General features: G+C 45.7%; 1 protein-coding gene across 1 annotated transcript in view; it reads left to right on the forward strand.

Annotated features, from left to right (window-relative positions):
- The window catches only part of PSME4 (proteasome activator subunit 4), a 213,237-nt gene that overhangs the window by 40,567 nt on the left and 159,340 nt on the right, over nucleotides 1-13,330 (forward strand). Inside the window, exons 4-5 of the mRNA XM_065400759.1 lie at nucleotides 7,893-7,937; nucleotides 10,948-11,097. Of these exons, the coding sequence (XP_065256831.1) occupies nucleotides 7,893-7,937; nucleotides 10,948-11,097 (195 nt within the window). The remainder of the gene's footprint in view (nucleotides 1-7,892; nucleotides 7,938-10,947; nucleotides 11,098-13,330) is intronic.

Raw genomic sequence — 13,330 nt, forward strand, 5'->3', positions numbered from 1 at the left:
CTCCAAATTCTCCATTGCAATTCCTTTGCTTGAGTGCAATGTGGTGGTATTTTTCCACACTGTGAATAATCTTTAATGTCAATCTTCAACAGCTTAGTATAAAATTATCCAGGAGTGCTGCTGATCTAGGCCTTCTTTGTTGCCTGGTGGAACTCCTGTCATCTAATATAATGAAACCTGACTGTTTTCCAGCGATTTGATTCTTCAAGTGCAGTGGCACTTCAATCCAAAGTCTTTGTGTATTAGCAGAATTTGACAATTTGACTTTATTCCATTATTTGCAAGAGGTGGTTGGTCTCTTCTTTTTCTTGTGGCTATTAGAAACAGTTTAGTAAGTCACCAGCTTACCTTGCAGGGACGTTTATGGACTCTGGCAATTTGTCAGTTCTGGATAAAATCTGCAAAATTCTGTCTTCTACAGAGTGCTGCTTGAAATGCATTCCTGTTGCTGGGGAGAGGGTGAAAAAAACTGCTGATTTGCACTGAACTCAGAGGTAGTGTTGCAGGACTGTAGATACCTCAAAGGCTTCACTGTGAAAAAGTGCTTTATCCATTTTGTATTCTTTTCTGTGAATTTAAGTGGAGTCTTGTTTCCTTTGTGTAGGACTTCTCAGATGTACAGTATAGTGTTTATATGGAGAGCACAGAAGGTATTTTAGCTGGACATCAGACCTTTTAGTGGACACTGATCAGTCTTCTCTTTATCCTGAGCAAGGCTCCACTTTTCTCTCTTATTTTTTGGTATCGTGAGGGTAGGGATGCAGTATTTGTTTTACTTTTAAGCAGTTGGTAAACTACATGTACAATACAATGATGTTCTGACTTCATAGAATATTTTTATTCAGAGAATGGCCTCTGACCAAAATGCAATCTAGCAACTGTCTACTATTGTATTTAGTGAAATTAAACGTTAATTACAAAGCCATGTAAAAAGTGAAAATAGATTTCCTGTCGTAGTGCCATTGATGCATGATTCTCCCTTCTTCATCTTTTTGAAAGCATTTACTATTTTGCTTCAATTTTAAAAAAAGGTTTGACAAAACTAGATGTTACACGTGAAGCTTGATGTGAAAATTGCTATTAAAAACCGTCATTGTTACTCTAATAAAAACAATGTTACCCATAGCTAGGAAAACTTGTTCAGTCAGCTGTTGCTAAGTGTCAGGGAAGCTGTAGAAATAACTAGTGAGTTACAGTTAATTCATTTCTTTTGTTTGGTTAGGAATGTATACAAATGTGTTGCCAGCACAGGGTGCCCGAGGCAAAGCAACAGCGAAGGTTCCTGGCCCGGTGTGCTTCGCGCCAATAAACACACCAGGTGGAGAAGCAAACAAAGTTTATTTGAGATCTCAAAGCGGTGCAAGGAGACTGGCATGTCTCAAATCAAGCACAGTAACAGAAACAATTTTTTTTCCTTTATACCTTTTGCAGTCAAGCCTCACCCCCCCTTCCCCCGCTACCCCTCCCTTCCTCCCCCTTTACCCCTCCCTTCCCTGGTAACAGTTACTAAGCAAATAGCAAGTACATTTAAGCAGTTAAGTCATTCTTGGCAGCTATAAGCCTAGCTTGTTAGTAACTTCTTTAAACCGTTATCTTGTCCTTTTTCCCTTCAGCCAGAAACATGCAGGCCTCATTATTACCGCTTGCTACCAGTAAGGGGGGTTACCACTGATAGCAGGCTGCTTACACATTCCACTTGCACCTGGCTTTTGAGGTTGATTAGAGTTTAAACATGGAAGGATAGAGTTTGGTTCACTTAGGCCTAGTGCAGGAAGGCTTCATTGACACTTAGTGGCCTTCCACCCTCCCAAGTTACCTAGGGTGATGCCTAGTGACGTCAGCAACTCCCTCCTTTGAGAATACTCAACAAGCCTTTGGCTGAGTTTTCTCATATTCTGTGGACAAGATATGATTGAGTGCTATGAAGCTGGGGTTTTCAATGAGAGGGTATGCCGGGGTTTTTGGGGAACGGGGGGCACAGAGCTTACGGAGGAGCATCTTAAAACAAGCAATCAGGAGGAGGGTGACCAGGCACAGTACCACACCGGTGAGGGGGAGACGCACAAGGCCACCCCCCCAGTCCTCCTAGGTCGGGCAACCAACTCCAAAGGGAATCGAAACCCGTGGGTTCCCCTTCCTGGGCCTTCCACTGCTCGAAAGCCTGTTCGGCCGACAGGACGTGCTTGTTAAAGTCCTGTGAGTTTTCTGGGACATAAGTACAACATTCACTTCCAATAAGGGCACACACCCCGCCCTGGGAGGCTAAAACATAATCTAAGGCCTGTCTGTTTTGCAGGGACAGCAACCAGAGCTGGTATAGCTTTGAGTTAAGGCTCTTTTTTATGGCTAAGGTCTTATGGGCATACTTGGTGAGAAACACAGAGAGCCTACGATAAAATTGGGTTAGCCGTCCCACCCCATAGGATGGGAGGAGGATTATACCCAACCTGTCTTCTTTCTTAATGGGCTTTGAGGTGGCATACAAAGATTTACGCTGCCTGGGGCGGCCAGGGGTTGTCCCTTAATGCATACTGGGATTCAATGGTACAGTTTTGCGACAAGGAGGTACCCGAGGTATTTCTTCCCCTACTGAACCATCCCCAGCAGATATTTGACCAATTTTGGGGAACTACCCTCCAGGGTAACCCTACTGCGTGGTGCGGGATTTGGGAGCATACTCAGCAGTTAGAGAGGTTAAACTCTTGGGCAAAGCAAATCTTCAGGGACTCATAGGTGTTTGTTTCCAAGTTAGTAGGGATTCCTTTCCATCCCACATGTGCCTGGGGGAAACGGGAGGTAACGAAAGGAGTGTCCCTATGGCAAAGAGTACCACTGTGGCAGACCCTGGACCTGAACTCATGCTGGGCAGGTGACCCTAAGGCCTAACAATTACAATTCCCCAAATACCCACAAAATAACAATTACCAATAGTAGGCAGATTAAAAACAAAAGGGACCAGGCCACCAGGTTAGGCCGGCCCTGTGAGAGTAAACACAACCAACGCTTAGAGTTTTCGCAGGGAGTGCGCTGCGACTGTCCAAAGAGACCACAGGGCATTCCCAGCAGATCTTATTGTTTTTTTTAAAACAGTTTAAGTCCCAGGTCGTCGCTGGTAGTCCTTTTCCGTAGGCTGGACGGTCCACCGTTCAGGAGCGGGCACTGCCTTCAGATGAGAGTGATGAATCCAGTTCTTGTGTCCCTCGACCTTTGCTGCTGTGTGGGAGACCAGCAGGACGGTGTGGGGTCCCTTTCACTTCTCTTGGAGAGGCTCGTCCTTCCAGGTCCGAACGAGTACGGATTCACCTGGCTGCAAGGAGTGGATCGGGGCATCCAGCGGGAGAGGCTGCAAATCTCTGGTATACCTGTGGAGAGAACAGAGAACAGCAGACAGAGAGCACATATACTGAGATGAAAAAGCCACACCCCATTTCCCACTCCACTGCCAGAACCGGTGTACCGTTCATAGGCCATGCCCTTCCAAACATAATCTCGAAGGGACTGAGCCCTAACCTGCCCTTTGGGAGAGCGCGAATGCGGAGCAAAACAAGGGGTAAGGCATCAGGCCACTTAAGGGAAGCCTCTTGGCAGACCTTTGAGAGGTGCCACTTAAGTGTCTGATTTGTGCGTTCCACTACTCCACTGGCCTGTGGTCGCCATGGAGTGTGGAGCTTCCAGGGGATTTGCAGGGCATCCGATATCTTTTGAACGACTTGGGATGTGAAGTGTGTTCCGTTGTCAGATTCCATCCACTGGGGGAGTCCGAAGCGGGGAATGATCTCCTTGACAAATTTCAGAGCCACCGTTTTGGCAGTGTTGTTACGACATGGGAAGGCTTCAGGCCATCCGCTGAATCGATCCACCAAGACGAGAAGTTATCTGAATCCTTGGGTCCGGGGGAACTCAGTAAAGTCTATTTGCCAAACCAGCCCCGGGCCTGGGGTAGGTTCCAGAGTGGCTGGTGGCACTGACACTCCTGGTCGAGGGTTGTTCTTTTGGCAGACTAGACATTCAGCCTGTACCTGGAAGGCCAGGGGTCTAAGTCCAGAGGTTAGAAAATATTTATTCATAAGCTGGGTAAGACCCTCCCTGACAGCATATAATTCTTTGTCTCTTCACCAGGGTCAGTTCTTAATGTCTTTTGTAGTCAGGAATTCCTGGACTTTGTGGTTTCAATGAAGCAAATGTTTCTTCTTCTCTTTTCCTGAAACAGTGTGGTTTAGCATCATACAGGGGAGAGGTTACTAGCACATCACCCTGTAATAGTTTTGCTTCTTTTTAGAAAAATCCAAAGGCACAGTAGGTCTGTCAGTGGACAAGGGAGAGGTTACTAGCACTTCACCTTGTCTTTTTACAGTGAGAAGCATGGGTCCAAGTAGGCAGTCCTTGGCACTTCACAGCGGTGTTAGTGGTTAACAGGACTTGGAAAGGGCCTTTCCAGTGTGGAGGCAAAGCAGTTTTTCGTTGATGGACTTTACGTAGACTCAGTCTCCTTATTTCAATGAATGGCAGGGCTGCTAGGGTCTTTGGTTAGCACTTCTTTTATCTGTGAGAAAAGAAACCTTACACATTTCATTAATGCCTGGCAGTGTTTTGCAGCTGTGGACAATGTCCTTGGATGGTGCCAGCACCTTATCTTTGGACTGAGCTTGCTAGCTATATTTTTTTCCTCAGTTAACTCGTTCTGTTCTTTTTCCTTCTCTCCTTCTTGGCTTCTTTTAACTTACAAAGGAAACTTCCACTCTTCACTTATACACCTTTTCCCAACAATGAACACATACACATTGCCATTATACACCCTTCCAGTAAAATAACTTCTATACAGAGCTTTGGAGCAACGAACCAGGACGAGCACACCCACTTTTGAAGAGTCCAACAAAGTTCAGGAGGCTCACAGTGGCTTTAAGGCAAGGGGTGAGACCCACAGCGGCAATTAACAAGTCATCCACATATTGCAGGAGGAGGACCCTGTCCTCATTGTCCCACTCCTCCAAGTCTCTGGCCAGGGCCTGGCCAAAAAGGGTGGGGGAATTTTTAAATCCCTGGGCCAACACTGTCCAACAAAGCTGCTTTTTAACCTTCCTTTTGTCCTCCCACTGACTCCACTCTGGGGCTTGCAAGGCTGAGGGCTCAATTGCAAGGGTCATTATCCAGGCATTCTCTGGGGGTAAGGTGAGGGTTATTTCATCTTGGGTGAAATGTAGGGTGGCTCCTAAGCGACAAAGCAGGTCCCGTCCCAGTAGAAGTGTTGGACAATCGGGGCAGTAAACCAGTTTGTGAAATAGAGTTCTGTTTCCCAAAGCACATTCCGCTGGGGCATATACTGGGCACTTGGTTCCTTTCCCTGTGGCACCCACCACAGTGAGGGACTCTGACACAGGCAGCTGCAGGGGTTGGTTTACGGCAGTTTGTGCAGCTCCAGAGTCTATTAAAAAGTCTATGTCCGAATCTTCCACCCGCATTTTTACTCAGGGTTCCAGGGGCAGGATAGTCAGTCTTCCCTGACACCCCTATTCTTGATCCTCCGCTGCCATCATAGGGGTACCTTTCCTTTCGGGGCACTCATTTTTCCAGTGTCCCTCCTTTCGGCATCTGGCACACTGGTTGCGACCCAGACGCCTTTCCTGTAAGCCAGGGCACCCACGCCCACGGCCTTTCATTCCCCGGCCCCTTCCCTTTCCTGGAATTTTCCCCTGCCACCGGCCTGTACTGCTGCAACCATCATTTTCGCTTGCTGCTTTTCCTTTTCTTTAGACACAACCTGATTACGCTCCACCTCAGACAGCAGGGTCCGCATAAGGACATTACAATCATCACAGTCAGGCTTACAGCTAGCCAGGCACCCTTCAAAGACCGAGATAAACTTGCTTGGGTTTGTAGAGAATTCCCCTGCCTGTGCCTTAAAGGCTGCTAGGTCCACCGGGTTAAAAGGCACATGAGTGTAAACCTGCATAGTAGTGTCCTGATTCCTATCTGAGCCATGTCTGGACACCATGGTCTCCGTGATCAACGGATAAAATTCCACCGAGGGGGCAATCTCTGGGACCTGAGACACCTTGTCTTTATATGGTGGGGGTGTGATAGCCGAAGGGGACACCGGACCTGCCATTACAGCTGGGGGGGGGGGGGGGGGAGGGGGGGGGGGTTCTGGAGACTAACAGTAGCTACTACCGAACCTGTCGGAGTCAAATTACACTTTTGCAAAATATCTAACCTATCTCTTAGCAACATAAACAACTGTACATACATATGTTCATTCCATTTACCAGTTTGCTGACAAAACAGAAGTAACTGAAGGATCGTGTTATAATTAAGTGATCCCTCCGGTGGCCACCTTTCCTGGTCCTCTAGCTGATATTGAGGCCAGTTTACTGTACAGAATCTTTTTAGTTTACTTTTAATCAACGGATCCGATCCAAACACTTTCCAGTTCACCAGAATGCATTCCAAGGGTGTACACCTTGCCCTGCCTGCCGTACTCTGTCCCTGCCCCATAGGGAGACACTGGGCGTCCCCAGGTCAAGACAGATAAAGTCCCCACTGGACTGTTCCTACCTTATCCAAGGGTCCGGTTCTGCACCGTCGCCCTATCCACGGGACCGGTTCCCCACCGTCGCCCGCAGCTGCTTCTCCACTACTCGAGTGCGTTGCACCGTTGTGCCCTCTGGGGTCGACCAAACCACGTCTCCGCCGAGGCCCCCGGTAAAGTTACCAGTGCGCGCTGGGCATCGGTCGTCGCCGCAATCTGTCGACCTCCGAGAGGGGTCCGGGCAAGGCTAAATTTCAGCCTCGAGCCCACCCAGGGACGCCAAAACTGTTGCCAGCACAGGGTGCCCGAGGCAAAGCAACAGCGAAGGTTCGTGGCCCGGTGTGCTTCACGCCAATAAACACACCAGGTGGAGAAGCAAACAAAGTTTATTTGAGATCTCAAAGCGGTGCAAGGAGACTGGCATGTCTCAAATCAAGCACAGTAACAGAAACAATTTTTTTTCCTTTATACCTTTTGCAGTCAAGCCTCACCCCCCCTTCCCCCGCTACCCCTCCCTTCCTCCCCCTTTACCCCTCCCTTCCCTGGTAACAGTTACTAAGCAAATAGCAAGTACATTTAAGCAGTTAAGTCATTCTTGGCAGCTATAAGCCTAGCTTGTTAGTAACTTCTTTAAACCGTTATCTTGTCCTTTTTCCCTTCAGCCAGAAACATGCAGGCCTCATTATTACCGCTTGCTACCAGTAAGGGGGTTTACCACTGATAGCAGGCTGCTTACACATTCTACTTGCACCTGGCTTTTGAGGTTGATTAGAGTTTAAACATGGAAGGATAGAGTTTGGTTCACTTAGGCCTAGTGCAGGAAGGCTTCATTGACACTTAGTGGCCTTCCACCCTCCCAAGTTACCTAGGGTGATGCCTAGTGACGTCAACAACTGCATTAGATTCAATTGTGCATAAACAAAAACCAAATCTAAAAAAATAGTTTAGGATTTGGAGTCTGAAATGTACTGAAATATACTGCTCTTCATCTATCTTAAAACTTAACAGATTCTTATGTGATTTTTCTATTATGGTTTCAAGTATATATAAAAACTATGTTGATTCTGCTTGTTAGTCCATAATAGAATGCAAGATATTACTGTTTAATATGGTACTAATTTTTCACTCTTGATTGAAGTACAATGAATACTAGAGAGGAGTAAGGAGTAGAATCAGAAATTAAGGCAGTTTTAATCCTTGTGATTAGGTCTGTATGCAACAGAAGGATTAGCCACTGCATGTACACAGATGGTGTCTAATTGCATCAATACCATTTTAGATTTTAAACAATCATAAACTGACTGTTGTAATTACATTAGTCTATTTCAAGTACAGCATATAATTTTCTTTTTCGTTTTTGTTTCAGTTCTGTAGAAAGCGTTCTAAAAACACTTGTGAAAAGCTGTCGACCGTAAGTTCTTAACTATTTTCCAATCTTTCTGAAGCACATGCCTTTAGTATTTCTTTTCTGGAATGTGTTAGCTCCTTGGGGGTTCTTTGTACTGTCTGTGCTATTTTCTTAAAAGTGTAAGCTTTCTGATCCCCCCTCTCTCTTTCCAACATAACATTTAGCATTTATAGTTGAAGTTTCAAAGTTGAACTATATTTGGTACCTTATATTTGATAAAAGCCTTTGTTCTAGTGAAAAATCATTTGTTATATATTTTCTGGACAAGCCTCCTGTTTTATGGAACTAATTTTATTTCATCATTTTAAACCCACATGATACACTTTTTTATTAGAGCTGAAGTGATGCAAATACATCAAGTTTCTATTATTTCTTCTCTGGAAATATTGTTGAACTTAATCTTTCAAGTGTGTGTGTTATCTGCTTAACAGAAATAAGTTTAATAAATTCTTGCTTCCCTAGTCCTGCTATCCTGAAAGCTGATATCATAATGGAATGGTCTGTTGCTTTACTTGATACAATTTAGAGTAATCTTTTAAGTTAAAAGTTAAGACCTACTTTTGGGCCTACTTATGGAAGGGAGTGGGGCAGGTGGGAGGAGGGAGAAGAGTGTAAAACATTGTAATGATAAATTTTGAATCCTCATTAGTCATTTTTCTACAGCTGTTTTATCAATTTGAGTGATCTTTTACTTTTGGGAGAGATTTTTTTTTAGTTTCCTCAACCACATGTTTGAGCCTGAGATTCCTGTGGTTTGTTTTTTATAGTAACATGTTTTGATTTCACTTTAAAGGGCAATAACTAAGGGCAGCACTCTGCACAATGTCAAAACAAAGTGTGTGTGTGTGTGTGTGTGTGTGTGTGTGTTTTAAAATACACTCTTTTACTCTAAGCTCAAATCTTAGTTGAAAACTAATAAAAAGTTAAGTGGAAAGCCACATAGCATTAAAAAAGAAAAGAAAAGCCAGAATATCGCTAGATAAATCCTAAACCAATCTTTGTAATCTGCAACCATGATTTTGTCTTTTTCCATATCACCTCAGTCATATCCACTATCCACAGTGCATATGCGCTCACCCTGGTCTAGAGTTTTCTATAGTGCTCTATACTAATTGACTTATAGGAGTCTGAGATATACAAGGAATGTAGTTGAGAGGTCTGGTAGCTCTTTTCTGGCCTATGTGAAATATTGATATCCATTGTTCACTTTCTTGTGAGCAGGTGATCCAGATTATAAAACCATTCCCACATTTGGCATCTGTTAAGTATTACTGGCAGAGAGACCAAGGTTTGAATGGCTATCTAGAGGTAATCACCCCAGGCTGGTGTTGAGAAGCTTTGGCAGGGTAGAGTGAGGGAATTCTGCACTGATGCTGGTTGTGCAGTGCCATTTTTTTTCGGACAAATGAAGGAATTTGGTTTTTAAGGCTGACAATCTAAGTTCCCTCTAAGCTGCACGGCTGTACAGCTGCCTATTAAGCCCCACACGGGCTCAGGGCTGCTGTGGGGAGAGGCGCCTCTCCCCGCTGGCCCCAGCGCGGACCTTCCGCGGTGGAGAGAGGCACCCCTCCCCACTGGCCCCAGTATGGACCTGTCCCAGACTTGCTGCAGCCAGGGGAGAGGTGCCCCTCCCTGCCTGCCAAAGCGCGACCTGCTGCAGTGGGGAGAGGTGCCTCTCCCCGCCAGCCCCAGCGGGGACCTGCCCCGGACTTGCCACTGCCAGGGGAGAGGAGCCCCTCCCTCGGCCCGGCCCAGCCATGCCAGAGCTTCCACGGCTGGGGAGAGGCGCCTCTCCTGAAGGCCCGAGCTGCTGCAGTGAGAGAGGGCTGGGGGGGGGGAGTCCTCGCTCCCCACCGCAGCCCCGGGACAGCCTGTACTCCAAACCCCTCATCCCTGGCCCCACCCTAGAGCCCCCACCTCCCCCGCATCCCAACAGTCTGCCCCAGCCCTGAGCCCGCACCCCAAACCCCTCATCCCTGGCCCCACCCTAGAGCTCCCCCCTCCCCCGCATCCCAACAGTCTGCCCCAGCCCTGAGCCCGCACCCCAAACCCCTCATCCCCAACCCCACCCCAGAGCCCGCACCCCCAGCCAGAGCACTCATCCCCCCACACCCCAACCCTCTGCCCCAGCCCTGAGCCTCCTTCCACACTCCGAACCTCTCAGACCCACCCCCATCACATGAATTTTGTTATGTGCACCAGTATGAAGGTGATGTGTCACGCATCACTTCCATATTGGTGCATATAAACAAAACTAATTCCGCACATGGATGTGAAAAATTAGAGGGAACATTGCTGACAATTTGGCATCTTTTATTAGCATCAAATTTACACTTAATGTATAATGTGTGTTTTTATTTCAAAATGAAAATGTGAAATTTGATTTAACTTCTGGAAACTCTTTACTCTAAATTTTGCATGGGTGAGGTTGCAGGAATTGGTAGCATGGCTTTTAAGTAGCCATATTTTATCTGCAATAACTTTTTAATATAAACTAATGCCTATTCTTACTACGGAACAAATTCTAAATACTAATTTTACATGAGTAAGCAGCTCCTTCTTAGAAAAGTTCCATATTTGTTATAGGGCTATTCTAGTCTTCCAGATGCACTTGATTTGGAGGAATCAGAACATTAGCTCTACTTCCATTAAGGTCTGTCTTCAATGTAAATATCAGTTGTTTGGTCTCACACAGTCTTTACATTGAAGCAGTTCTGTATCATGAGGATTTTTTTAGTTGTAATAAGAGTAAGAAATTTTATTACAGTTGCACGCTTTGTAGAAATGATCCATATTTCCAATCATCTCATCCTTCAGACTTGTTTTTTTTTTTTTTTTTTTTTTGAAGGCTGAGTGAGGCTGAGGATTTATTGGGTTACTGGTCTGGTTCTTATCTCTTCCTTTATAACAATATGGCCCTTACACCATAACATCTCAGTGCACAGTTTAGCTTTAAAATTAAAATTCATGGCAAAAATAAATAAAGTGCAAATTAAGACTTTCCCTTTTTTAGGTATTTTCCAGAAAATGCCTCCATGGAGATGCTAGATGAATGGCGGCCTTTAATGTGCCCGTTTGATGTTACCATGCAAAAGGCCATCACCTATTTTGAATTATTTCTACCCACTTCCCTTCCTCCAGAACTTCACCATAAAGGTTTTAAGTAAGTATATGTCAAAATTTTAAAGTTATTTTTATTCTTTGTTGGGTAATACTACGTTACATGGCCAAGGCATTGCCTATTAATCGGTGGTTTATGAAGTTGCGCGTCATGCAAGTAGATTCATATATCAGTTCTGATAAATATGTATATCTGGTACTCATGTCTTTTGAAATTGCATTGTAATGAACATCATTCTAGGAGTGCATCTAACAGTTGTAATTTTGCTGCTTCAAAAATAGTTCTTAGAATAGTTGAAAATTGTAAGCCTTTGACTTCTAGGGCAGGGAAGTAGGAGGTACCTTTGTTTTAGAACACCAGCTGTTACTTATGTTTCCAACCATCCATTTCTTTCTCCATACGAAAAATGGGAAGAGCTCCCCAGGGTCACTACTCTGTCCTTTCAGCTCTTCCTTCATTACACCACATGCTTCTTGGTATCTTGTTGCCATTATTTAAAAAAAAAAAAAAAGTTCTTTTAACTCAATTTTTTTTTTTTGAGTGCCTTTTTCTGAATTTACATAAAATACCATATATACTCGTTCATAAGCCGAATATTTTTGGTAAAAAAGTGACGCATCAAAGACCGGGGGTCAGCTTATAAATGGGTCTACACCAAAATTTGATGATTTTAAACTCTATGGCAGGGATCGGCAACCTTTGGCACGCGGCTCCCCAGGGTAAGCACCCTGGCGGGCCGGGCCGGTTTGTTTACCTGCCGCATCCACAGGTTCAGCCGATTGCAGCTCCCACTGGCCGCAGTTCGCCGCTCCAGGCCAATGGCGGCGCGGGCCGAGGGATGTGCTGGCCGCCGCTTCCCACCGCCCCCATTGGCCTGGAGCGGCGAACCGCCCCCAGTGGGAGCCGCGATCGGCCGAACCTGCAGACGTGGCAGGTAAACAGACTGGCCCGGCCTGCCAGGGTGCTTACCCTGGCAAGCTGCGTGCCAAAGGTTGCCGATCCCTGCTCTATGGAATCATTGAATTGAATATCTAATACATTGTCGTTTTGTTTACCTGGAGCGTCTGCAGGCATGGAGCCCCTCAGCTCCCTGTGGCCGCGGTTCGCCGTTCTCAGCCAAAGGCGCGCCCCGTCTCGCAGCTCCCATTGGCTGGGAACGGCGAACCGCGGCCACAGGGAGCTGAGGGGCTCCATGCCTGCAGACGCTCCAGATAAACAAAATGTCCCGACCTGCCAGCGGCTTACCCTGACGGGCTGGGAGCCAAAGTTTTCCAACCCCTGCAATATAGGATCGGCTTATGAAAGGGTCATACAGTTTTTGCTATTTTTACTTATCCATCTTGGGGGGTCGGCTTATAAACGAACGGACTAATGAACGAGTATATATGGTATACAAATTTAGCATATCTAGTGATGTACCTTGGTTGGCAAGGCTGCAGACTTCGGTGAATGCTTAGTTTCCTCTGGCTTTTTCAGACACCATCTGCAAGGCCAAATAGCTGTTGGCCCCCAAAGGGAGTGAGCTTTTAGTGAACCAGGGTCAAGTGTTCCTGGTGGGCATCAAGATTTCGCACTAGTGCTAACTGCTTTAACATAGACTGTGCCAGATCTGTGCTTTAGCACTCTCTCATTATCCAGCTGCACTGTTAAGTCAGTGAAATCCATATCCTCACAGCATCAAATGAATATATTACTCGGGTGGGACACTGAATTGAAGTCTTCACTGTAGAGTGCCAATTTTTGGCCAGCCTTTAGTGGCCATTATTTGACCACTGTGGCCTTACATGGTCTTCTTGGTTACATGTGATATTAAGTTGGTCATTAGAAAACTGATGAAACCTCTTGAATTTCTTGATGTTTGTAACATGGAAGAAGTGACCTCAGTGAGTTAGCTTGAGGTGTTACTGACTTCCACCCCACCCTGTTTTAAAAGGATAGTGTGATGATATTTGGTTATCCTAAATTCTTCCCCAAAGTGGTGGTGGAGTTCTCCCTTAAACAGTCAGTCTTCCTGTCAACATTCTCCCCAGGACTGAAGGCACTTTCTGGGGAAACTGTTCTCCATGAACTTGATGTGAAAAGATTATCTGAAGTGGATTGGAGCTCACAGTACACACAGGTGTCAAATTCATTCTGTGAAGAGAGCCATACTGCATTTTTTTATGGTCTGTGATCTGCACCTATGTTGTTCAGGATCATACGCTACCCTCTATCCACAGCAGATCTACTGCTTAACAATGGGAGTTTTGCATAAAGACTGAAGGAGAGTATTGCT

The sequence above is a fragment of the Emys orbicularis genome, chromosome 3 (genome assembly GCF_028017835.1).
Source record: "Emys orbicularis isolate rEmyOrb1 chromosome 3, rEmyOrb1.hap1, whole genome shotgun sequence".
NCBI classification, from domain to species: domain Eukaryota; kingdom Metazoa; phylum Chordata; order Testudines; family Emydidae; genus Emys; species Emys orbicularis.